The following is a 27,423-nucleotide window of genomic DNA, read 5'->3' as shown; positions in this document are numbered from 1 at the left end:
TGGTTTTCCCAATTTTCCAAGATTATGCGAGATTAAAATTTGTCCAGCATTGAGCAGCTTGTACATGAAAGCATAATTGTCCTAAGTGACAATGAATGCAGAAGCAGTTAGAACTTTTCGCGGTTAACCCTTGCACTATGTTCCAGACTCAAGGACTCACGAGGCTCAGAGATATCCCTTCAGGAGCTCATAGAGAAGTTGTGTCAGCTGCAGAGAGAGCTGGAAGAAAGTCTGCTTAAAAACCGGGACATCTCCAACAGCCTGCAGGACCACCTTCTCCAGTCAGGTGCTGTAGATGGTTTTATTTTCAAGAGTTCCTTTTATCCCCCCAAATTGACAAAATTTGCAATGTTTTATTTTTGAGACTTACTTTTATCCCTAAATTTGAGATGTTTTATTCTTGAGAGTTCTTTTATCCCTAAATTTTGCCAAACTTGCAATATTCCATTTTCGAGAGTTTTTTTATCCCAAAACTAGGCAAATTTGCAAGGTTTAAAATTCACAACGCTTTTTCTGAATTATTTGCAAACACTGTACAATTATTATTTGACTATGTTTTAATATGTTATCTGATCATGGGTAAACAGCAATATTAGACCTGTGGGTGAAAATAATCCAATCTCTTACCTTGGCCTCATATTAACTCAACATCAGTCTGAGTCTGAAACTTAAGAAAAAAATGAAGTTTATTTTAGATGAAAAAGTTTTATTCTTAATAAAGAAATATCATTAATTGAAATCCTTTCACCCTCCGCTGATGCCATATTTACCCTCCGCTGATGCCATACAATGTGTTCATATTCATGATTCTATAATCTTCAGCCAGCGCAATTCAAGAAAAGGACAAGCACTTGACAGAAGTGATCTCCCAGCTAAGGAGCAGAAGTGAACAGCTAAGAGAAAAGGTAAATGGGCGCAAATACCTTTTTCACAAGAAACCTAAAATTTATTCATGTACCCAGATCATGGAATGAATGATAAATTGTTTAAAGTCACATTAAACCAAAACAGAGTCTTTCGAAACAAAAAACCCAAAATTGAACATTTTGGTTGTCAATTTAGGTAATGTTATTAAGGTGTCCTGGGTCCAGTTATTGGACAAGAGTATTTCCTATATGTACTTATGTTTCCCCCACAGCACAATACAACAGTGTTGCATAACATCAATTCATTGGTTAATATTTTGTTTTGATAACAATTATTGATTAATGATTTTTTTTTACATAAATTGTACCAATTCTGGTCATGTCAAATTCCAATTTCCAGCAAACTTGCCATTTTTTAAATGCAGGTTTTTAAGAGTTAAGGTAATTATGATCTGTAATACCTGGGTTCATTCAGGTGGACACGATTCAGGTGAGGGAGGGAGATGTGAGAGAGCTAAAGGAACAGCTTCACCATTGTAAGACGGCTGCTGACCACTGTCAACACGAACTAGAAAACTACAAAAAACAGGTACATGGACATTTACATGCATTTAATAGATGGTGACAAGCAAGTCAAGTTTTATATAGGATAAGATGGATGTTACAATAAATGTTTCCTTGCCTTAAATGTTCACAGTTTATTTTAGCTCAATATACATAATGTGTGATTATTTCTTTTATATCGTCTCTTGTTGTTTTCATGTCTAGCATCCTTACACATTCTTTCATTTCTTTTTCTTGATAGATAATCATTCTTAGGGAAAAAGAGAAGAAATTCAGCGAGCACACATCTGACCTTGAAGGGAAGGTTAGAAAGCTGGAGCATGACCTTGACCTTGGTCGAGAGAAGGAAAGCAAGTACAAGGGTGCGGTCAGTCAGGCACGTGCCCAGGTCAACAAACTGTCTACCGAGCTGGAGGTAACGCAGGATCAGCTCAAGAAGAGAGAACAGGTGGGTACTGTTACGATAGAAATGGTTGTCAAGGGAGTACTTTGACCATGAAAATGGTTATTAAGTTGGTACTTTTATCGTGGAAGTATTGTCAATTGGGTATTTTACCATGGATATGGTTGTCATGTGGGTATTGTTTCGATAGAAACTGTTGTGACCTGAACACTGGTACCATGGAAATGTTTATTAAGTAGGTACTTTTATCGTGGAAATAGTCTCAAGTTTGTATTGTTACAATGTCTATGGTTTTCAAGTGGGTACTTTTACCATAGATATGGTTGTCAAATGGGTGTTTTTTGTAATGCTGGAGTTGTTACTATGGAAATAAAAGGATGATGCTACTATTAAATAAAGTGTTCATTTGTAAATAATATACTATAGCTAAAATGCTTGTTTCACTTCAGGACATCAGAGAGCTGACTGAGACTCTAGAGGTGACAAGGGACACAGTGGAGAAGCAGGACCAACAACTGATAGCCCAAACATCCCTGGCTCACCGCCTCACAGATCAGCTGCAGGACAAGGACACTGTCATACATGAACAAAAACAGGTGGGGGCTCATGTGAGGGTGGGGTTGTGGATTGGGTGCATCCATGGGTAGAGGGGGCGGGGTCTTTCTGGTTAAGGATCCTTCTGTCTTCTGTCTATTGCATTTATTGGTAGTTGAACAGGTATGGGCTTATACAGTATTGAAGTCAATGTTATGGGAAGGGATTTGGAAGAGTTGTAGAGCCAGGTTAGTAAGTTCGTTAGAGGGAGGTGTTGGTAGAGATGGAGAGGTAGGGTGAGTGTCAACGGAGCATTAATTGTCTAGGTGACATTGTCATGGGGGCTGTGTTCATTAATATGTGAGTTTTGGCATTGTTGAGATCTGAAATTATTAGCCTTACATTATTAGCCTAAAACATGGGGTCTAAAGTTCTGGGTTAATTCTGAAATCAGGACTGCAAGCATTTGGCTTCAGACTATTGTACAGTTGTGAAGATTCATTTTTGCTAAAATATATGTATGAAAAATTATAGGAAGTACCTTAAAATGACTTCAAACAATTTGAAAAGGAGTCTAAGCCCCTTTAACCTGGTTTGGACATCTCTCATACTTAAATGGACCCCAACTATTTTTCAGGCTTGACAATTGCAAGCTGTTAGAACACCTGCTAAGAGGAAACAGCAGCATGTTAGCTCTAACCAAATGAACCCTGTAAGGCTGATATATATTATGATTATGCTTGGTTAGAAAGCTAGTACATCTTTATAATACTTATTCTTCCAGTTTTGCCAGAGGCTAAAGGAAAAGGCAGAGCACAAAATAAGGACACAATCTCAAGAACTTAAGTAAGTATACTCAGGGTTGGAGTATTCATTTCATTATATGCATTCTGAGATTAATCATTGAAATAAATATCATAATTTCCTATGAGAAACAGTGGAAATATGAATTATATAGTTTTCACTGTTTGAAACTTTAGCCCACTCTCATGTCTAAATCATATGTCAGCATGCATTCGGCACACAATTTAAATGTCCTTTTCCCAAAATGATGATACACATACCGGTACCTACCTTTTGGCATGATTTTCTGAAAAACAAAATTAAGCTGACATTTAAGGGCAGTAGTGAATTAACTGATTTGATAATGAATGAGCATTATTTTCTTTCTTAGGAAAGTTCTGGAAGATCTAAAGACGAAGCTACAGAAAACTGAGAGGGAAAATCATTATCTTTCCAAGAACAGTACCTTGATAATGACCGAGTTCAGCAAGTATGTATTTGGGGTTTAAACCTCACAACATTTGCAATTGTTTGTGTACAGAAGGTGTTATGTGATCGTTTCTGCACCAATAACCCGAGTTATATAAATTATACATGAGGGCTCTTAGTGTATTTTGATCTTGAGGATAGTCGGTTAAGAAACTATTTTGTATCATGTTGTCAAGGGGATATTCATTTACTGTCCGTGAATGGAGTTGTTATTTATTTGCATTTATTATGCATTTAAAATGTCTTTTATTATTGGGAAATTCTTTTTTGCTACTTTTATTTGCTTGATTTTCATCCCTGCCTGTCCTCTCCTTTTTTCTGCCACCCCTTAGATTTTATTCACTCAAATAAAAATGCTAAACTAGGGTATGTATTTGCGTATCGGTCCGCGAAAGGGGTTTATTCATTCCTACCGTGTCGATGTATAACAGGGATTAGAAAAAGTCTTGAAAACAGGATTGAGAGCTTCAATATTTAAGTATCAAAGAATATTAGTTAATTCTTCCTAGCATTAAAAACATAAGGAAATACATTGAATTGGATATAAATGACTTTAAACACAATTCTAACGGCTCTAAGCTCTTAACACTGCTTTAGGACTAAGTCCCTCTTATTCAGGATTTTTGGTCTGTTATCATTGCAACGTTGTGAAATTAACATTGCTTTTTTCTGTTTTCAGGAACAAAAGAGAGTTGCGAGAAGTCAGAGAGCGGGAAAAACTGATGATAGGTAAGTCAGGGAGATAGCTGTATTTATAATGGCAGTTGTTTTACATAAACTGTTAGATAACGACACATAGTTGGCTGTAGTTTTACATGAACTGCATGATAAGTATACACACTGGCTCTGATTTTATCTAAATTGCAAGATAATTTAAATAGTTTGGCAGTTTTACAAGGACCGTAAGAAAACTATAAATAGAATGGCATTGGTGACCACAAACCAAACTCATACGTGTTTTGTAGTGTAAAATGGAGAAAAAAAACACATTAAAATGATTCCTAAAGCAAAACCCATGTACACACAGGAAGTGTCAGTACATGACAATGAAGTTATCTTAGCTCATTATGATTAGGCTAACTTTATAACTTAATCACACAGTTAAAGGAAGAAAGCGTGGAACAACTGGCTTTGATATGACCTTGTGTTAGAATTTCATTTTATTATTGGTATTTAATACAGGTCAAGTTAAGGTGTTGTTGTTAGGCGTTTTAAACCTTGCATTGATTATGAAGATTAATTTCCTAAATATAGTACTAATTGTTCTTTAAATAAAGTGCTTAGTGCTTAGTTTATAATCACTCCTTTGTATAAGGATTTAATTATCTGTCTGAAATGGTAAATATTTTTACCCTCGTCTTTAAATGACTCCCATTTTCACAGCAGTCATTTTAACATAGAATTAGTTTCATTTAAGGGTTCCAGTGTTTTAAAGTGCCATAATTAGGTCTGAAGGTATGTTTAAATATTTGGTCCATTTACCAGGTTTTTGACCAATTGCAGCCAAAGGTTTGTCAAAAAATAACCATTGGTCGGAACGTTTTTGATGTGGGTGTATCGGGAAGAAAAAAAATCCCTTAGGGTATCCTTGAAAAAAATCTTGACCAAATTTCCATGACTGGTTAACTCTGTTCAATAGCTTTCAAGGTCAAGAGTTTTAAACCAAATTGATGCCTCAAATAAGGTGGCCGTTTACGTCAAATATGAGAATAAACCCAATCAATTTGGATTTCTTGGAATTATGCCTATTATGCAAAACATCCAGAATAGATCTTGTGTCTGCTTAATTTAAAATAATAGAAGTGCTATACGGGATTCTTCTAATTTCTAGGATTTGCCATATCAAAAAACATAAAAAAGATCCGTCAACTTACAATTATTTGGACAAGTGTTTATTTGGACTAATGTCTGCTAATTAAACATAGTATTTTTTTCCTTCTTTTAAATCTTCTACACATTGATATTAGAAGTTACACCCCACATATGCAAGTTCAGAAATAATGTCAGGGATGATAACAATCATGATTGATCCTGAAATCAGGATATGAGCTTTAAATTTCAGAATACTTTATACTCATTTTGTTTATTTTTCGCTGGACAATTGCATTATAAAAAGTAGGAAGTTCCTTGAAATTGATAAAAATGGCAATGGGAATATCGAAAAGCATTTGAAACAGGGGTCTCTGCCCTTAAATCATCTTTTGGGACTGACACACTCGTACTCAATTTTCAGGAATGGGGATTTTCAGTTTTCCATCATAACTTTAGGGTTAGGGTGAGGATTAGGGTTAGGGTGAGGATTAGGATTAGGGTGAGGATTAGGCAAGAGAATACGTTTCAGAGAAATCAATGTAAAAAGTTCATGCACTTGGTTCCGTGATTTACAATGTTCCTAACCAATGTTATCCGGGTCAGTGTCAGTATCATTAAAATGGATTATCCTTTATACAGGTAGGTAACATTTAATGGATTTATTTTGATTGTTCAGGCCTGGTGAATACCTTGAAGTTGTAATCGAAAAACCGTTACACTAAACCATTATAGACATACAACCATGACAAAGTTTACCCTACAACATTTTCCTGGTGACCAGGGAAGGTCTGGGTGATATTGCTAACATATATTTTATGGTCAGTTTTTAATGCGCAGGATTTCTAAAATGAAAGTTAAACTCCAATGCTTTACTCTTAGGACATAATTATTATTTATTTTGTTTAATTGTTATTCAAGATTTAGATAATTTCTCATAATTCACTTTTATTGGGTACATTTCAGAGTTTGTGGACTCCGATTTACGGCGGCAGATCGTAGAAAAGTTGAGTACCCTGAACCTTCAGCTGCCAGAATTTACCAAGACCAACAATGCCATCTACAACCAGTGCCAGGACATCTTCAAGGAGTGGGATACAGGTAACATGTTTATACCACATTTTGTAAAGTATAGTCAAGCCAAGGGTAGGTGGGGTATTGTTATCTAATCGTCCTTTCCCTTTAGAAGAAAGTTGAGTTAGTTTCACTTCTGTTCTATAAATAGATGTCTGCAACTACATTGTTTTAAAATGATCTTCCACGTTCAGCAATGTAGATCTTTGGTTAATTCTTAAAAAAGACTGTAAAATATCATGGATTTAATGTTAAGACCCTAAAGATATTTTATTTAATATTTTGTTATCTCTTTTTAAGTTCTGAAGAAGGCTAGGCAAGATATTGTTCGGTTTGATGAGGAAGGGGCGGAAAATTATCTACCAACACAGGAAGATACTTCATCTCTGCCCACCAGGGCAGATCATTCACCTCTGCAAACAAGGGCAGAAACTTCATCTCTGCCAACAAGGGAGAAAACTCCTGGTGGTTCCCTGCATGATGCTGGTTCTCTGCCCTGTAAGGTAGGTAACTGTTGGAGGTGTAGAGGATAAGTGTAGAAAAAATATTTTTGGCGTAATTTGTAAGTAAGAGCAGAGTAAATAATAGTTACGCAACCCACAGTCCAAGCTATTGAGATAAATGAATGGTTTCACTGAATCTCCAGAAGTTTTAGAATAGGAGCTTATTATTATAACATATTATTTTGACTACACAATAACACAAATATAAGCACTTCCAATATAAAAATTGGCAAGTTGAATTTTCTATGGTAAAGTAGTGGTCAAATAAGAACTTATCTTATTAATAAATCTTTAGAGGTTATTTTTACCATTTGGACCATAAAAATCACAGTTTGATAGGAACCCAACCCCCAACACTATTTGTTTTACCAATTACACAGGATATGCTGAATGGTTCCCAGGGCAAGCACTTCAGTGTTCCTGGGCCCATCTACAAGCAGGGAATCAGTGATGACTGCCTCACATACTATGTGACCGACTCACCGACACACCTCGCAGGTATGTACATCTGTAGCATCAAATAGGGGATGATTCACATAATATTTCTATTTAACAATTCATTTTAATGAAATCAGATTATAGGAAATCCTATAAAAAGCTAAAAATACAGAATTTAACATCAGTTTATTTTCCTTTTTGTATTCTTGTTTGTGCGTTATTTTATTCTTTTAGACTGATTGATTGATTTTCAGACATTAAATAAATAATCATCTTATTTTGTGTATACCCAACTTTGTCAATAAACAGTTGCTTTATCAACATATTTCAGGCCTCACCCAGGTGCGTATAGACTCGGACTTGAGGTCGTTGTTTGCGGTGGGAATGATCGACACATTTGAGAAGTTACGCAAGGAGACAAATGAATGTCGAGCGATACTGACAGGGGTGAGCACGCGGATCAAGGAGCGACTTAAGCATTTCGACACCATACCTGCATCAGAGGTGAGTCATGGTTTCATTGTGTCAGATTCAGATGTATTTTACATTTTATGAGTTTGTAATTTTTTCGAAGGCAAAAAGTCCAGTTGTTGTCATAATCCTGGTACTATTTTTTTATGATCATGTCAAGTAGTTTGTTTTATCACCTTGTCAATACTTGAACCATGACTATATCTGTTGCTAAAATATTTATGGCCCATGATACACTGAGGACAAAAGACTATATTGGAATCTCATCAAATGCAACATTTATTTCGTCTTCACAATTCACTCTCATGAATTTCCGTTGTGGTTTAACAACTAATTTGATTTTTTGTTTGTTTATTTGCTTATGACTGAGTTATCTAACAGTTAAGTTAGAACTTGTAAAAATTTCACATAGAAAAACTTTCAGATGTATAAACTGATTGGTCACCTATTCAAAACAAAATTTTAGTCATATTCATGCACAACAAGCAAGCATCCATTCACTGGCACCATTTTCTCCATCCATAACTTATTTCCATTTCATTTTTTTTATCACAGATGTTGAAGGTAATGGTATATCACATTTAAGCATCCTGCATGAATATATACCCCCTAATGTATAGCTTATATGTTAAGTTACAATTGTTATGCTTGACTGTTGAATGTATGAAAAACATGTATATGGCTGTATGTATACATTGTATAATGATCATGTTATTTGAATATGTATTGAATGTGACTCCTGCTTTCTGTGTTAGAAGAATTCAAAGCATACTAAATATGATGGTCGCTATGAATGTCAAAATACTAACGGCTACATGTGCATGTGTTTAACAATTCCTCCATGTCCCTTGTATCTGTTATGGTTGGCGGCTTGAACCATGTGTTATCAAGCCTTGTGATGTCTTTGCTTATATGATTATATTTGTGTATATTACATCGGTTATTGGTGAAGGTAAAAATGCTGTATAAGTTTCAATATTCCTTTGTTTTCAAAGATTTTATAGAGATATCGATATCACATTACAGATTAAATTATAATCTGAAATCACCTCTGAAGTCTGAGAGACTAATTTACTAATTCTGGACTCTTGTCCTCAGCAAATGCATGTGAAAGGGCAAAACCAATACAACTTTATCTGTATTCATTAACTGTAAATATCATTCATTTACTATATGCTTTCCTGTGGTTTATAGAGATTTATTACTGAAATAAATTGATATTTTCACTGTTTACAACAGACTTTGATGACTGGTGATTAGACCCCAAATAATATTTTGGACTCATTTGAAAGCGTTTGACGAGTAAAACAAGAATAGATAAAGTACAATGGAAATAGATATTACAAAGAAGCTGTAAGGCCTTCAATGATTGCAAAATAGGCCAGTTCAGGTTCGATTTCAGTTAAAATGCAGAACAAAATTACAGACTGTTATTTTACCAATAATGCTCTATTAGCAATTCATTTAACATGCCCTTTTAAATGATGGCAAAACTGTATAAGGTAAGTGAGCATCATAATTTAACAAGATCACCAATTGCTTCACAAACTAAAAAAGCTCATTTGTACATCAGATACTTTAAATGTTGGTTACCTCACTTGACAGAGTGTGGAGTACTCTACCCTGAAGGAGCTGGCGTACTCCGTGGAGAATATGCGCATCTGTGTGGACAGCCAGCTCTCCCAGATCTCGTGCTTCTGGACCTCGGAGCTGCCCGCACCCAACGAGAGAGGAGAGTTTGTCAACATCAAGCTCCTCAACAAGGTTTGCTAGCAGTTATTAATGATTATATATGTGTGAAGGTTTTAAGTATTCTTAACTGAATTGGTGTTTTGGAAAATATTTTTAATTGTCAAGCCTTTTCCCATGTGACTGAATTGGATTGAAGTAAACCTGGATCACCAAATAAGCTAGTATACTGATATTTTTAGGACTAGAGGTAATGGTTGGAAACAGTCTCAAGTCTAGACTCAGACTTAAAAAGGCATTTTTATTAAATCACCAAAAAATTAATCTTTATTCAAATCCTTTCACAAAATATTATGTGGATAATAGTAAAGCCTTCTAGTAGTAATTATAATTCAGCAGAGTGTACTGTCAATGCTCTGCTGGGAGGCAAGTTACAATTAAATGAAGATTTGTTGTTTTGAGTTTTTTTATATCTTAAGTGTTTGCACTTGTTTATATCTTTTCACTAGTGTCAGTATTCAGGCTTAATTGAAAGTCTAATTTCTATGACAGTTGGTTTCACAGTTGATTGTTGTATCTGTAGATCTCCAGCCTGAAGGAAGAGCTGGGATTGCTACGGAAGAAATACAACATTGACAGAAGTCAGGAGGAAAACATCTGTAATTCTTGTAAGTGGACACCTTGATCTTACCGCAATTAATGACGAAACTTTCCGATTCATAATAATGATGTTTTTATCTTCTAAATTGATATTCTTTAATTGTGTTAATAAACCTCAGATCTCTGGCATAAAAATCTCACCTATGAATCAAACTGACTGTGGAGGAGAAGTCAAAAAGATCAGAATATTGACATTTTTTTACCAAAATCATTATTGAAAAAGACATTAGGCCAAAAAAAAATGTTTGTTTAGGGTAACCTTCCCAAAATTTCGTGGTAGGGTAGGTAGGGATTTTTTTTATTTTTTTCAAAATCTGTCGTAAGTTCAGAGTGTTTTCTTGCAAAGGGCAGTCTTTCCTACATTACTGTCATTGCCTGACCTTGTTTTATCATATTAACAATAATTCTGATTAAAATCTGCATTTATCTGCCCTTCGTAACTCTCTATTCACTAACAAATAGGTTTTTTTGCTCAGAAACAGAAAAAAATAGTTTGGGTCGGCGCATTTTTATAGGTATGGTCGGGTTACCCAAAACAGACATTTTTTTTTTTTTAGGCCTTATTGAAAAAAATGGAGATGTATTTAAAACAAATGAAGGTTATTGAAAGATGTATTTGAAGCAAATGAAGGTTATTGCTTCTATGTATCAGTGATGTGTGACCATCCTTGGTTACTGCACTGATGCCACAATTCAAATGTTTACTAAACCTGTTCTTCTACCCTGTTTCAGTGGAAAGCACATTGGATGTTATGACACGAGCTCGCCACAACTTAGAAAATAGAGCAAGTACGACGAGGACCGAGCCCACACGTAGCCCCTCACGGTCACCCAAAAAGTAGAGGGCAATATTGAGTTATTTGCCCTGTGGAGGAGTGATCTGTAATTTGCCAAAGGAAGAAGTGATCTTGCTTAATAGGCCTTGTGAAGAAGTGATCTATATTGCCTAGCAAGCCGTTGTAGGAACTGGACTATTGGACTCTATTATAAAGTGGTCTATACTTTATATTGGCTTTGTGAGGAGGTGGTCAATATTGACTGCAATTGCCCTTGTTAGAGGTGGACCATATAACTTGTATTGTTCTAACAAAGAAATGGGACCATATAGACTGTGTTAGCTCTATGAAGTCTAGGTGAATCTTTGGGCAGACATTGTCACACATAGGCCTATATAGAAGTAGTCATCTATGTAAAAAATGCATTGAACTTTTTACCAGGGCTGTATTGTTTTTTTTATATTGTGTGAAAAGTATAGAATAGTTATCATAGAAGGGGCTACTGTATCTACTTTTTTTGGCCTATTAAGCAACCCCAAGATGACGTCATGCATGATACATTGATCTCTTAAATTTAAGATCTGAACTTGCTAAAGGCCTACTCTAGAAGATTTCGTGTTCATGTTTTTTATATATATATTTATCAAGTTCTACTACTGCGGAACTAGCTTTATAGATAGATATTACTCATGGGTGTTATGATACACGTAATTGGGACCATTTTCTTCCCATGTTTCGCTTTTTTGCAAGAAAAAGTTTCATTTCTCTCTCTTCTTTTTAAAATTCTGCAATCACGTTTTGCCGCAGAAATGGGAAGGAAATAGCGTACCAAATATTATAAGCACTGGTCTACATCTCCATACAATACTAATTAATATAACTATCTTGAATACAATCACACCAGTGCTTACATCTTAGATAGTTTATCATATTGTACCAATTCATGTTTGTTGACCCTTTTGGTGCTTGTATATGGTATAAAGATTCAATGCTTACTTGTTTCAGACAATCTCTGAAGATATTTGTTCTCAAATTGGGTATTGTATTTCTTTTTATGTGTGTTAATTGTATCTTGTTTATAATAACTAACTGGTATGTTTATTAGAAATATTTTTTGTTCATTCGAAAGTTTTTCCCACAATCATAAACACCTGTTTGCCATCTATGATCTGGAATACGTACAAGAAATATTTTGTTTCTCCATACATTTTTAGTTTCTCTATTTTACGACTTTATACAGACTTCTTTTCCTTGGCCATAGCTAGTAAACTGTTCGAGATATTCAAATGAAACTTGTTACACATTGCCAGAGAAAATTTATATACATTTATAGCAAGGCCCGTAACTCTAGCTTGAATAATTTTCATTCTCTTTTGACTGACATTTAACCTATAAGGGTTCGCTAGACATCCTTTGTTTCTGCTTTCCATCATTTGAAACTAAGAAATATACCATATATTATATATACATTTATTAAGGCTAGACACAATTATAAAAGCTAGCCATCTTTTTTTCATTAAGTATTATAAGAATTTACAGTAAGTGTAGGTAAAACATGGTGCTCTGATACATTGTATTGGAAGTATTTATTTTGTGATGATGCAAATTACCGGTCTTCCATTTCATTCATGTGCTTGTTGTCATATTTTTATATTAAATCAAAATTCATTGCTTTGCAGAGTTAATCAGAGTACATGTATATCAAACAAAGCCTAATAGAGTGCGGAAGTTTGTTTTTGCTGATAAGGTTTTTTAATAAGAAGCATTATAAGGCCTATTTAATAGTATCAGTAGCTACATGTAGCTTGTTTTTCAATATTGCTTAATTTCAGAAATAAGTATTATAAAAAAATGTTTCCTATGAGCTGTTTCATTCACTCTCATAAATCAAAAATAGATTGTAAATTGTAGCATACCTTTATACAGCGTTATGAAGTCTTGTTTTGACAACTTTGTTGTATAAACAGTTGTGTAGTTTGTTTGCAGAAAAAATGATGTTGCGGAGTAGTGGAGCCATGTTGTTGATAATGCAGACAAGTCATCTTCTGATTCTAGTTCCTTCTCTTTCGACTTTTACTAGTTGATTATCTATTCATGAGATGAATTATAAATATTTTTCATAATGCTACCATTTTCTTTACATTTCTTGTATTATATCTATAATGCAACCATTTACTTGAAACTTCTTTTCCTTGTGAAAAGATAACCTCAAAGCTTGCCAAAATGTGTTACAGAAATATTTTTGTATGTTTGTACATTTATTGTTAGGACTATCACAAAACCAGATTTTACACTCTAGACTGTATAACCAGCAAAACCACCAGGACTGCGTGTTGTTGTCGTTAAATTAACCAAACGACAAGTGAAAGCGAAAATATTTTATCAGCTTTTTCATTTAATGTCACATAAAAACTTTTTGCTTCCGCTAATATCAAAAGACATACCATATAAATATAATGTATTTAATCTCATTCTCATATTGATATTTGCTTGCCTGCCACAGACATATGATGAATAGTAAGATTACACAATAAACAATGTCCATGTATCATGGGCCCAATTTCTCAAAAAATATTGGGCGTAACGAGTTAAAGAATCTAATTTCATTTAGCTGAATTCTTAGTATAATTTAACATGTATTATACTGCATCAGAAATAGTGTACATAGCTAGGGTTACACGGGATTGTTTGAGAAATAGGGGCCAGCTACATGTAACTGTATGCTTTGGACCTTTATTTATTGAGTTGTGACCACTTGTGTACCATGTAAGTTTACATTTGTATCACTGCTTCTGCTATAGATTGCTTTCGGAAGATGGATACTAATTTTGGAATAAAATGTATTATATGTTCTGCAAAACAGTGTTATTTTTATACCAAGGTACCACAAGGACTTGTACAGTCAGTATTCCACTTTAGATAGCGGACACTATACGAGTAAATACAATTTCAATTCTAGGGTCAAAGCTCTGGAGTGACTGCGACAATATAGTGATTATCAAACGGTTCGGAACCTAACCAAATGGTAATTTCTATAATGAAAGGGGGATAACTCCCGACCAATATGATTGGTTATCGAACTAGTCCAAGATATGCCCATACCCATTATGACCAAATTTGGTGATTATTGGACAAAGGCATCTAATGTTATTTATCGGCTGAAAATAATTTAAGGTAAATTCTGTAATTAAAGGTCGATACGGTAACTCAAGTGGCACAATCTTGTCCAACGTATTATGCCCATGCAGATTCTGACCAAATTTGGTGATGATTAGACAAAAGGCTTTGAAAGTTATTGATCGGACAAGACCGATTTAAGGTAATTTCTATAAAGTAACGCCGTTATTCTCGTAATTAGCGATCTTTTCTGAGATATTATGCCCACACACATGCTGACCAAAGTTGGTGATGATTGCTTCCAAAGCTGTTGATTCTACAGCATAATGCCATTTGTCACATTTCACTTGGTCTAGCAAGAGTTATGGTCCTTGACTAAGTAAAAGCTGTTCTAAGATGGCCTTTGTTCCATGTACCTCCAAAAGAATTATATGCACATGCAAATAATGCATTATGTAATGATGTTGATCAGCATTGGCAGTTGTGCACATGCCACTATTGTAACATTTCACTTGGTCTTACAAAAGTTATGGCCATTGACTTACATGTAGTAAAGTAATAATCTGATTTGTTTTAGTGTCACATGTAGCACAAATTAAATGAGTTGCACTTACACTCATGAAACATCATACATGAAGGCATGTTAGTCAGCATGGGTTGTTGTGCACATTCCATTTTTTACACATATGTCAAGGTCTAAAAAGGATTATGGCCCTTCAATTAGTAACACTGGTGTGAAAACTGTGTCGTACGTAAAGACAACAGTATTGTACCTACACTCGTGAAACTTCATAGTGGTGCACCTGCCATTTCTGTTTATTTCAATCGATCCAACAAGAGTTATGGCCATTGACTTAATCAATAACGGTCTGAAATAAATTGTGTCGCATTTTAAACCAAAAGTATTGCATCTACACTCGTGAAGCTTCGTAAGATGTTGGTCAGCATTAGCAGCAGTGCACCTGCGATTTATTTCACGTTTCATTTTGTTTTACAATAGTTATGGCCCTTGAGTCGTCTGCAAGTAAACAAGTCTAGATACTACTTCTAGCAACACTATGTACACTCAAAACTAGTAAAAAAAATAATCTCTTATTAAGTACTACTACTACTCAAATTCAAACATTTCCAATCTGCCTTTAATATTTCAAAAAAACAATACTTGCCAATTCTCTCCCATTCTTGAAAAAGGTATGCGCTTGACTTGGTTGCATCCAATTTTATGACAGTTAATACGGTTCATTTAAAAAGCAGTAAAGTACAGTTTTTTATGGCCTTTCTGCTTGAGTATCATATCCTTACTGATCTGGCCTTTCTTCAGGCTCTACCGTCATTATCCTTTCCTGTAGTTCACAAGGACTAAGCGTTTATATGAAGCGTCTTCACTTTCATCTTGGGGGAGGACGTAATTTCGTTTCATGCAAACATTAAGTGATGAAAAAGGTTTCATGGCAAACAAAATGGCGGATTTAGAATGAAAAGTATTTTTCTTTTTGATTTAAAAAAAATAAAAATGTACGTTTGCGTCCAGTATGTGGCGAAAAACATATTCTTCGATCGTCATCTTAGTTTGATAGCATCAATTTAAAGATAAAAAAGTTATTGAACAGATTGTGACTTAGGTGGCAATGTTTACAAATAAACGAGTAGATTTTATCCACAATTTTTCGTATTTTCTCGGCAAATATGGCATATCTGTGCATGTTGTAACTTAGCTTGCATGTATATATTCCTATTTTCCAAACTTCATGCTTTATTACTCGACTGTACACGTTTCCTGGCCGATTGTTTGTTCCTTAACCACCCATTTGGTTTATTGTAAGCATATTACCCAAATTTTGGTGAAATGCAAACAAACTTCTACACAGTTGTCAAGTTAGTCTTAAGAGGATATGTTTTCAGTTCTGAGAATCGCTAATGTGCACGAGTCTTTCAGTTTAGTATGTGATGTGTATCATATTTTGAAGTCAACGACATTTTCACTTCAGGAACGGACTTGAACTTCACCATGACCCGATTTAGAAGCGATGTTTAATTGTCTTATCACTTCTTACTTTGAATACTGGTATATATGCTCTGGACTGTACTATGCTTTCCTTCAAATGCAAGTGACAATAATCCAACAGCCACGTGTAAGTTACACGGCTGTTGGACATCCGGAATAGTATTTTCAAGAAGGCTCAGAAGCCATTTGGTCCTAAGATATATGGCATATGCTTCTTTTGGATGTTTTCAATTTCCACCGGACTCGATCGGTGAAAAGAACCGCCTGCCATGAAGGCTGTGGAAGACGAAGTATCTTCTTATTGATAGACAGATCTAGATCGTTTCCATTAAGATTCTAAATAAAAGTGTTCTGTTATGAGTGACTTTTTAATAAAATCCAAAGTTAGTTTATGTAATTAATTTTGCAACTTCAAAAAAAAACTCCGTCATTTGTTTATATTTGTTCAATAAATAATGTACATTTCTCAAATATCTCCGTCAATATGTTATTTTTGTTAAGAATGACACTTAATAAATGAATTCAAAGTTTGTTTGTTTAATGAATGACACTTGAACACCGTAATAAGACCACAACCCATTTTCCCTATATGTCTATATTGGCTGCGCAACCGCTGCGTTTTCCCTAAATGTTCATATTGGCTGCGTTAATCGCTGCGTTTTATACCGACCCCATCTTTGGGAGTGAAGTAGCCAACGTTTTAAAAACGCTAAAATAGCACAGCATTATAATGTGCTTCTTCCATATACTGAGCTGGGCTCTTCAAAGAGCGTAAGTAGTGCTTTTTTATTTCTTTATATGTTTCATCTATCTATTTATGAATGAGTAAAAAGGATCTATGATCCATTTATCTTTCACCCATTTCAACGGAAAAGGCTAGCCTGTTTATGAAAAGTATTGTAATGTAACCTTTTTGCCAATATTACGTACTAAATATTTTCCAAAGATGGCAGCTTCCATAATTGTTTTGCTGATGTTCAACCAAAAATAAATTATATTTCTATTTCCTTACGCATATATCTAATAATTGAACACAAATGGGTAATGACTTATACGTTTTATTTGATTTTAATTATCTGACAGTTTGTTTTTAACTAATCATCATAAATAAGAGCAGTGTAACATGTTTTCGCGGCTATTTTCTTTTTAATATGGAAAAAATCGTATATGATGCGTGACTCGGTTTTGAGCAAAGGATATTACACCATATGATATGATATTGTTACTGAAAATAGAACCACAATTCACTTATGGTGTGATGTGTATACAAGGGCTAGGTTACTTTGAAAGTAAGTTTCATTTTTTTTGGTGTTAGCAGTGTTCTCAATAACAGCCGGCTGCCTGTTAAAATTGATGGTGTAAACAGTTATTGGTCCGGTTCAAATCTGGAAAAATATGAATATTAAGTAGAATAAGTAGTAGCTGATCGGTTACTTGACTATTTGACGGTTCAACCAAAACTTATTGAGAACCCTGGTGTTATAATTTCAGGATTAGCCACAATAATGCGCGTTTAGGGAACTTTTTTGACATTTGGATATTGATTGAGCCCTAAATGCCACAAGTCTACTGATTCATACCAATGTAAAATATATTCTTCGACAGTAACTCCACAATATTTAGAACTGCATTGTTGAATAAAAACACAAAAGTCACCCATAAATTATTTTTCGCCAATACCTTTCTCTTATTATGCCCCCTTTTGAAAAAAGTGGGGTATATTGTTTTGCACATGTCGGTCGGTCGGTCGGTCGGTCTGTCTGTCGGTCGGTCGGAATACCAAATGGTTTCCGATCAATAACTTGAGAACGCTTTGACCGAGGGACCTCATACTTGGTATGTGTATTGGTCATCACCAGCAGATGAACCCTATTGATTTTGAGGTCAGTGGGTCAAAGGTCAAGGTCAGTGTGACCTTTACATGAAAAACGGTTTCCGATCAATAACTTGAGAACGCTTTGACCCAGGAACCTCATACTTGGTAGGTGTATTGGTCATGACCAGCAGATGAACCCTATTGATTTTGAGGTCAGTGGGTCAAAGGTCAAGGTCAGTGTGACCTTAACATGAAAAACGGTTTCCGATCAATAACTTGAGAACGCTTTGACCCAGGGACCTCATACTAGGTAGGCTTATTGGTCATGACCAGCAGATGAACCCTATTGATTTTGAGGTCAGTGGGTCAAAGGTCAAGGTCAGTGTGACTGTAAGCTGAAAAAAGGTTTTCTGATTGTCCATATTTTATTTAAGTGTCCAAATCCTACTAACAATTTGGCTCCCAAGGGGGCATAAATGTTTCACTAACATCTCTTGTTACACTAGTGTTTTTATGAGACACTTATTCAGATTCTGTCAACAAAGCATAGCCATTTTGGAACTATCTAGCAGGTGCACGTTATCTTGCTGCTGTATATATATATATATATACTTAACGTTGGGATCTGTCATTTTTGGCGTGGAAAACAACAAGTGGGATATGGACGTGTAGAGTCGCCTAAACAAAAATTGTCAAAGACTCTGAAACAGCTGTGTATATGGACTAATTTCAGTATATTGAAAATGGTGCTTAAAACTAGTATTTATTTCTCATACTCAAGACCCACTTTTGTTTGTTGTAATTCAGATTCTGATGAAGAAGGGGAGGCTCAGTTCATTGCCAAGCGTCAGAAGACAGTACAGTATGGCAGCCTTGAACAGAAGGAGAGGCATCGGCTGGCGGTGGGCGGGGGAGGGGAAGGGTCCCTGGCAGGGGATGCTGTCAAGGCAGGAATTGCCGCAGGAAACATCAACATCACTTCTGGTATGAGGACAGACTTGTGTGCGATATATTTATGATGTACAATACAATATTGCTGTTTATTTGTTAAACCAATTTTGTAATGTGTTTACAGATACAAAGTATGCCATGTTAACAGATACTTGCTATCTAACAGTTAACAATCCTGCACAGCCATTTGGATATTAGAAAATGATTCAAGGAGTTTTTAAAGGGTTTTAAGTGACATTTAATTATTCAATCTACTTTCTTTGTTGTCCCCAATGAGTTGTATCAGCACTTTCTAGTATGGATTGATATCTTTGCATTTAACGTTTTGAGGATATTCCCTTATCGATTGTGTGATATTTTGAAGTAAAACCATCTTAATGTTATATGAACAAAGGGAAAGAAAACAACAGCTTCTGATACCATTGTTATATTTACAATGTAAAGTTTCCTACCTATGTACGAGGGGTAGAAGTATGAATCTTAATTTTATTCAACCCATGTATTAAAAATGAAAAATGGAAAAACCTGAGAAATATAACACTGAAGGATTTCCAATGTATGTTTCAGGGGCGACAATGGACCTTGAGAAGGAGTATGAACAAAGTCAGGCGGAACTTCTGGCAGATTTTGAAAAGCGAAAAAAGGTACATTCATATATTTAAATTATTATAGATTCACCGATAATGCCATGAAATGTTTCTGTAATTCATGGAAAGCTTCGGTACAAAAGTGTGTGCCTTAATGTGTAATTAATCAGCAGTGCTGTTTCCCATTGCTGAGTTATTATTTTCAGGCCAAAAAGATCCAAGTATCAACTGATGATAGCGAAGTGAAGGCCCATCTCAGAAAACTGGGAGAACCTATTTGTAAGGTCCATTTACATGTGTTCTGAATTTATAAACTTGTCTAGAAAAAAGTCTAGGCATTGTAATAGACATGATGTCAATGTCAGTTGTGCAAAACTGATCTTGCTCAAAATGCTATTTTCAAATAGTTACAATTGCACATAATATCATGAAACCCTCCTTCTGTTTAGTAACATATACACGTCATACATATTCCAGTCATGTTTGCCTCTTTGGCCATGTTCCTGAACAGAAAAAATAATCATATGTGTACATCATTAACCATCATGACCAGGTCTGTTCGGTGAGGGTCCTGCTGACCGACGTGAGAGACTGAGGCATGAGCTGGGTCTTAGAGGGGAGGATATTCTCAAAAAGCAACAGAAAGAGCAGGAAACTCTTCGAAAGAAAAAAGATGAGGTAAGAAAGGTAACTCTTCACAAGGAAAAACGGGAGATAAAAACAATTACAGAATAAAGAATGGCAGGTAAGAAAGGTATTGACTGGAAACTCTTCACAAGAAGAAAGAGGAGGTAAACACAATTAAGCAATACAAAAGGGAAGGTAAGAAAGGTATTACCGCATAAGAATAGTAAGAAGGTAAATGTATAAAAATATTTGTTGAAGATGTGACAGAATGTTATGTTATGAAAAAATGAACACATACATGAAGATTCATTTTTAAAATCAAAAGTATCTGAGAATTGATAACCAAATTATAGTTTTTCTTCAGACATCTTGATGAATACATGTACTTTGAAGCTCATGTAAATGAACACTAAACCTTTCACCACCCACAGGAAAATGTGACATGGTACCATGAGGGTCCCACATCGTTGAAGGAAGCCCGATTGTGGATTGCAGAGTACTCAATACCCCGGGCTCAATCACGCATCGCCAAACAGAAGGAGGAGAAGAACTTTGCTGCGCAGAAGACTGTAAAGGCCCAGGACATACAAAAAAGGCTTAGAGTATGACGATATATAGCTTTTCTGTGTTTTGAAGAAAGTCAAGGTATTGTCGTAGACTTGGTGTCGTTGTCATCTGCGTTATTGTACAAAAGCTTTAACCTTGACCATATCCCAAAGACTGTTCGAGATATTTGAAACTAATGTAGTGAACATGTTGCCGGAGAGAATAAGCACATGTATAACAAAGCCATGGTACTTCTATTATGTTATATGACTTTCCAATAGAGAAGCTCGATTTGGTATTGCTACACAGATTTCACAGCAATAGGTGTGTGCCTTGAAACCCATAATGTGCATGCTGAACACAGGAATTTTACCTTTTTGGCAAGATCTGGATGTCAAGGATGTCTATGCATATACTTTGTGAACGATTGCCTTATAGTATTTAGCTTTTAACAAATTCTTATTGCACTTAGTTGTTATGTTCCTTTTCTAATGAAAGTTCAACTCGGGAGAGTCCTTTCATTACAAGAATTTGATAACAAATACAATTATTGCAGCTGTGTACAATTGAATGTACACCAACAAATCCTTGTGGTATTGTTGCAGGCTGTGAATAATGAGTCTAGTCAGATTGGAGACACCCGGCCGCTGTCCTTTTGCCAGTTCAGCCCAAACAGCAAGATGCTTGCTACAGCTTCATGGTGAGTACATTGAGGTGGGTGGGGGCGGGGGCTATAATGTAGACACCTGACCCCTGATACTGAATTTTAATGACACAGACTTATAAGATTAATATTTAATTATAGCTGTGAAAACAGGAATCAGTACAATCCATCAGAATAAAATTTAAAAATATTTCTACTTAAGTGTGAAATTTTGGATTTTTATATTTCTACAATTTTTTTTTAAAATGTCATTTTTGTCTCACCTGACAAAACCTTTGAACAACTTGGGTGTATAGTCTTATACTTGGTATGCATATTGATCATTGTTTGTAGATAGCCTCTTTTGGAGTCAAAGGTCAATGTCATTGTGACCTTTCTCTAGAAAATACAGGTATTTCTGGTATTGGTGTAGTTTTCAAACTTGGTATGCACATTGGCCATAGTGAGTAGATGACCCCTACTGTTTTAATGGTCAAAAGTCAAGGTCAATGTTACTATAACTATCAAAAGTATGGGCACACCTGACGAGCGACACATTTTGTTAGATTTTACTTTAAATACTAAAGAAAAGTGATTTAAAATAATACTTTCGACAAGTGGAATGAAACATTAAACAGTTAAAAGGAAATTACAGTAGAAACCCATTAAACCGGACAAGGTCCAGACTGGGCAAAATTTCCGGTTTAGTGAGGATTTCAGTTTAGTGAGGATTTGATGTACGTAGTAAGGTTACTCAAAATATTAATTGAGTTAACCTTTAAAGGGAAGTTGAAAACTGGAATAAAATGAAAACACATAAAGATAACATTTATTTTACATCAACAATTAATGCACCGCTCTAATTTGATTCAATCATAGAAGTCTTTAGATAAAACAACCCTCCAAAATGATCACTTAATAACCGTTTCTAGTTCTTTATATTCTGCAACAAACAAATTAATGTTTCAATCAATTTTTTTTTCACAAGTTTGATTAGCGTGCGGCAGTCAGCGCAATCATCATTATCGATTATCAAGTTAACACAACATCACAGGTGCAATATTTAACAACGCACCGGCTGTCAAAACAAAGTGACACGCGATTCACGAGTTCCTAATACACAAAATCATTTTGACATGTTGGAACAAATATATGTCCGGTTTTGTGAGGTAAAATTATGTTGACAACTAACAAATTTTCTCGATTTTTTGTCCGGAATTCCGGGGTTCCGGTTTTGTAGGGATTTTTTACATTGAAAATAGAAGGGGAAAACCAGGACTCTGAAAAAGGTCTGGTATCCCGAGGATTCCAGTTTTGTGGAGTTCCGGTTTAGTGAGTTTCTACTGTATTAAATTTAAGAAAAAGGTGTAATATTATGTTAGCTATAACCAAGGTCTTCATTAATCATTCAGTGATAGTACACATTTGCAGACTTAACCAGTTTGTTGGTGTACATGTATGTTGATGTAATGACTATTCATGATCCAGTTATTGTCTGTTTACAGGTCAGGCCTCTGCAAGCTGTGGTCAATACCTGACTGTTCGCCTATCAGAACTCTCAGAGGTAAATATAGAGCTTAACTGACCAGTGGTGATAGCCCAGTGGTAACATTATCAGACTCTGGATAAGAGGGTCTGTGGTTTGATCCTCAGTGGTTGCTTCATCAGTAATAGTACTGGTTGTCACTCAGGAATGGTAAATGGTTGTAAATACCATGTACATAGCAGATATTAAAACTATAAAAAAGAAAACATTATATGTACACTGTTCTGCATTTCACTTTATTCAAAGCATGTGTACTAAATACATACTATTGTTGCTATGTAATGTCATAAGCTGAAACACATTTGATATGTTAATAACTTAATACACAAATGGCTGCATGATCCAATCTTTTCATATCAAAATATTGCTATAGACTTGATACATTGTATTTGAAAATACATGAAAATTTAAATTAATGCATTCTTTAAGATTTATCTGTATGTAAATTGTAAAAAATATTTATGATCGATGGAAAAAATAAGCTTATTGTTGCTGTCTTGTGAAACTGAGCAGAGAGGCCTTTCCAATACCATTCTGCATAACCAGCTAAGTGCAAAGTATAAAGCTGGAGCTGAAAATTGCATATTAAAATATAATTATTGGTGGGGACCTTGCATTAAGGTGACAAGCGATTACTTTTTTCCACCATCAGGTCACAACTGCAATGTTGGTGCGATTGTGTTCCACCCACAGGCAACAATATCCCTGGAGGACTCTGCCTGTTGTATGGCCTCCTGTGGTCAGGATGGCGCAGTCAAGCTGTGGAATCTCGTCAGGTATCTCTTTGGGAATATTTGTATTTGCTTATCTGTCATTTTTAATGGTATTTTTTACCATTTTTAGATTTATTTTGGTGACTGTGATGAACATGTCCATTATTTAAATTCTCTAGTGATGAACCAGTAGCAGATATAGAGGGCCACGCCCCGTATAGAGTGGCCAGATTGGCGTACCACCCCTCAGGAAGGTTTCTAGCTACATGCTGGTAAGCTGGATTGATATTTTTAATATTTATTGCAATTAAATATTTGTATATAGGGCGTCAGTAAGCACATGATTTTCTTCTTATTTAAAATCATGGATTTTTCTTCTTTATTAAAATTTTATTGCATTAATTGCTTTACTAACTAGACTGATTTCTCAAAAGAATTATTTCATTGAAACAGTTAATCCTTAATGCATGTTTTTTTGTTTAAACCTCCACATTTACACCTTTGTTTTAACAACTTTTGACTCCCATGTGCTTTGAAAGCATAAGAAAAAAGTTTCAATCAGGAAAGCCATAGTAGGGCTGTCTATGGAAGGCATAAAAAATGCATGTACTGAAAGAGTTCAAGTGAAATTTAGAATTGTGAAAAAAATAACATTTCACTGACATTTTTTTCTTTTACAGTTTTGACAACTCTTGGCGCTTGTGGGATCTCGAGGCCCAGGAGGAGATACTCCACCAGGAGGGTCACAGCAAGCCTGTATATGACATCAGCTTCCAGTGTGATGGGGCCCTCGCCGTCACTGGGTACGGCTTTACAATATTATGAATATTTTCTGTAGGAAATTGAGGTACAGTGTAGGCTGTTCAGTGATGTCTGCAGAAAGTTGATATGAAAATTGCTTGAATTAATATGACAAAATGATATTTTTGTAATTGTAGTTAGGCTGTCAAGTATATAATTGGTTTTATACGGTACCTCATGTTGTTTGCGTATGTTTTATGATATATGAGAACAGATCCCTGTATTATTATGTGGCCTGCCAAGCGTGGCAGACATAAGGATCATGGTGTACGGTGGTGTTGTTTGCATCATTAATATCTGCAGGGTCACACTTTCAAGTACAGTCCTACACAAAAAAATTGATGATTATTCTGTCTTTCTTCATTCTGAAAAGTGAGGGTTCCAAGCAGGTTATGTTTGCAATTGGCAGTATTCGAGTGTTGGTATAGGGTCATCTCTTCTTATAAATTCTCACTGACATTTTCCTTAATGTAAACAAACAACAATTCCTTTTTTCAGCGGCATGGATGGGTATGGTCGAGTATGGGACCTGAGGACTGGGCGGTGTGTGATGTTCCTGGAGGGTCATCTCAAGTCTGTCCTTGCAGTGGACTATGCCCCTGATGGGTGAGTTAAGTACCTGACCATTGTCGCTTATGTCAAAATCTAACCAGTGGTTTCTTGTGCAGGACTAAAAAAGAGCAATTTACAAAGAAACCTTTCTCTCCATTTACTATTTACTAGATTGGTTGTTATTGCAGACATCTTGACAACATCATATGTTAAAAGTGTTTAACTGTAATATACCAGATACCACCTGGCTACAGGAAGTGAGGATAATACGGCCAAGATCTGGGACGTGAGACAACGCAAGTGTATATACACAATCCCCGCCCACAACAACCTCGTGTCCAAAATAAAGTTCCAGCGTAAGTGTGCGCAGCAAATCCTGTCATGAGTCACTTTACAGTTACTATATGTGTATACATTGTATATTTCAATGGATTACTGTTAAGAGCATGTTCATGCATGTACATCTAAAAAAATTAACAAGTCAGCATATACAGGTAAAAAAAATACAACTTTTTGGTTAATTAATAAAGATAATATGGTGATTTTTTTTTATATTAGTGGTAAATAATATTCTTGATAATGTAATCAGTTTTTTGTGTTTTTTTTCAGCCAACAATGGCAGATATCTTGTGACAGCATCCTACGATTCCACTGCCAAGGTAAAAACAAGGGTTTCTCATGTAGAGGTGTAGACGTACAAGTGGAGATGCTCTTAAATAAGTACCTCAAAATATTTTGCACATTCCAAACCATAACAACATGTACAAGAAATCAGTAGAAAAATTCTTATTAGACTCTGTTTTATTTAAGTCGAAAGTGAATCTAAAGAGATTTTGGATGTGGTATGACAACATCAGTTTTATTATGATTGTCTGATTTATTATTCTTATTATTATCTACACTTCTTTTCATTGCAGATCTGGGCCCATCCCATTGGGGCCCCGATAAAGACCCTGGCTGGCCATGAGGGAAAGGTCACCGGTGTTGACATCTCACCTGACCTCCAGCACATTGCAACAGTTTCATTTGACCGCACTTTCAAACTGTGGACGTCTGAGAACAAAGGAGGGCTTTGATTGGTGGACAGATCTGTTGCAATGTTTGATTGGTGAATAAAAATAGGCTTACATTAAAGAATGAAAACAAATGGAAGCAAAAGATGGCTGGATTACAAGTTAGTGGTCTAAAGTCTACAGCAAGGGAGACATTATCTCAAATGACAAGAGACAGAATGACTTGAGGAAAGGGATAGTTGGCTTAAAATGATGAACACTCTCTTAGTATTGAATATTGAATAATGATTCTAACAGTCTGTGTTGAGCATTAACCTTGGGACCAAAGAGGTCTTTTGCTTGTTAACAGATAATAGGAATTAGGAAGCTAGTGTCGACAAGTGTTCATTTTTATCTCAGTAGGCTGCAACGTTGAAATCAACGTTGAAATCGATTTACTTTGGTAAGTTCACAAACAGTGTATAAATCAACTGTAAAGTTGTGCTATGTACTCTCAAGTCTTGACTAGACTTTTTAACATATGTGAAGTTGTACAATAGGAAGATGGCCCTAATTTATTAACACAACAAGCTTGAGTAAATCTTTCATTAAGCCAAATTTCTTTCTTAATCTTGATTTTACTAAATAAAAAATAGGCAATTGTGATTATCATCAAGAAAATTTCCTTGTTAAGAAGGTATACCAAAATAGGATCAAGTGATCTTGGCTTAGTTCTGTTATAAGGGACTTCAGGCCCCAATTTCTTGAAAATTCTTAAGCTTAACAGGCTTAAGTAGCTTACACTATTAGCCAAAATACATACTTTAATTGGATTTTGATATATGAAAAATGGTTTATTGTAATTATCATACAGATACTTCCTCTTAAAACCTCTTTAAGAATTACATATTATGCAAATTATTGAAAAACTATAATAGTGAGCTTAGCTTAATACTGTTATAAGAGACTCAAGAAGTTTCGAGAAACTGGGGCCAGATGTTTAAAGAAATTAAGGCCTTAGGATTGTTTATGTTGCGTGTGTTCAGCAACTTGTTCATGCATTTGATTGTTTCATAACAGTTTATAGCAATATCAGTTGTATTATGTATGGGAGTACTTACCATGAAAAATGATTATTTTGGAAATAAAGTGTAAATATGCAGTTGTTTATATATATACGGACATGATACATACATTGTAGTATTGTGAAGAAGTTTAAGGTTGGAAAATAATGGTTAAAGTCGGAGAACCTTTTTTTCTTTAAATTCAAGTGCCATTACAGAGGCTCAAGCTATTATGTTCATTATATTATCTTGTAATAATATGCCAGCAAACATTATTATCAAATTGGTTGGTTTTAGGCTTAACATTTCTGATATTAGAAAACGGATGAGGTAAAAAGTTGGTCTGATTCTGACATTTCAATGCCCATGACCAAAGGACCCTTGCTGGTTGTGAAAATTTTCCA

General features: G+C 35.2%; 2 protein-coding genes across 8 annotated transcripts in view; both read left to right on the top strand.

Annotated features, from left to right (window-relative positions):
* LOC128223914 (uncharacterized) overlaps nucleotides 1–13,919 on the top strand; it is a 68,922-nt gene extending 55,003 nt beyond the window's left edge. For 6 of the 7 annotated variants that reach the window (XM_052933380.1, XM_052933379.1, XM_052933376.1 and 3 more), the window contains 15 exons: nucleotides 147–286; nucleotides 823–905; nucleotides 1,342–1,455; nucleotides 1,672–1,878; nucleotides 2,283–2,429; nucleotides 3,152–3,213; nucleotides 3,542–3,640; nucleotides 4,319–4,368; nucleotides 6,415–6,549; nucleotides 6,823–7,025; nucleotides 7,406–7,523; nucleotides 7,795–7,967; nucleotides 9,540–9,698; nucleotides 10,207–10,291; nucleotides 11,016–13,919. In XM_052933380.1, the coding sequence (XP_052789340.1) occupies nucleotides 147–286; nucleotides 823–905; nucleotides 1,342–1,455; nucleotides 1,672–1,878; nucleotides 2,283–2,429; nucleotides 3,152–3,213; nucleotides 3,542–3,640; nucleotides 4,319–4,368; nucleotides 6,415–6,549; nucleotides 6,823–7,025; nucleotides 7,406–7,523; nucleotides 7,795–7,967; nucleotides 9,540–9,698; nucleotides 10,207–10,291; nucleotides 11,016–11,125 (1,885 nt within the window). In that variant the 3' untranslated portion in view covers nucleotides 11,126–13,919. Of the gene's footprint in view, nucleotides 1–146; nucleotides 287–822; nucleotides 906–1,341; nucleotides 1,456–1,671; nucleotides 1,879–2,282; nucleotides 2,430–3,151; nucleotides 3,214–3,541; nucleotides 3,641–4,318; nucleotides 4,369–6,414; nucleotides 6,550–6,822; nucleotides 7,026–7,405; nucleotides 7,524–7,794; nucleotides 7,968–8,489; nucleotides 8,779–9,539; nucleotides 9,699–10,206; nucleotides 10,292–11,015 lie in introns of those variants that run through there. The other variant, XM_052933383.1, reaches the window with a different exon arrangement.
* Nucleotides 13,920–17,117: 3,198 nt separating this feature from the next.
* On the top strand, nucleotides 17,118–27,117 carry LOC128222879 (U4/U6 small nuclear ribonucleoprotein Prp4-like). Its single transcript, XM_052932042.1, has 15 exons — nucleotides 17,118–17,222; nucleotides 18,805–18,981; nucleotides 19,516–19,592; nucleotides 19,742–19,814; nucleotides 20,089–20,213; nucleotides 20,594–20,764; nucleotides 21,314–21,408; nucleotides 22,857–22,915; nucleotides 23,550–23,673; nucleotides 23,790–23,882; nucleotides 24,291–24,413; nucleotides 24,910–25,017; nucleotides 25,201–25,319; nucleotides 25,573–25,622; nucleotides 25,881–27,117. Exons 1-15 carry the CDS (start codon nucleotides 17,219–17,221, stop codon nucleotides 26,037–26,039), a joined length of 1,557 nt encoding a protein of 518 aa, XP_052788002.1. The 5' UTR covers nucleotides 17,118–17,218; the 3' UTR covers nucleotides 26,040–27,117.
* Nucleotides 27,118–27,423: the final 306 nt, after the last annotated feature.

This window comes from Mya arenaria, chromosome 17 (assembly GCF_026914265.1).
Source record: "Mya arenaria isolate MELC-2E11 chromosome 17, ASM2691426v1".
In the NCBI taxonomy this organism is placed as follows: domain Eukaryota; kingdom Metazoa; phylum Mollusca; class Bivalvia; order Myida; family Myidae; genus Mya; species Mya arenaria.
The sequence above is the reverse complement of the archived record's forward strand: the minus strand, read 5'-3'. Positions and strand labels throughout refer to the sequence as shown.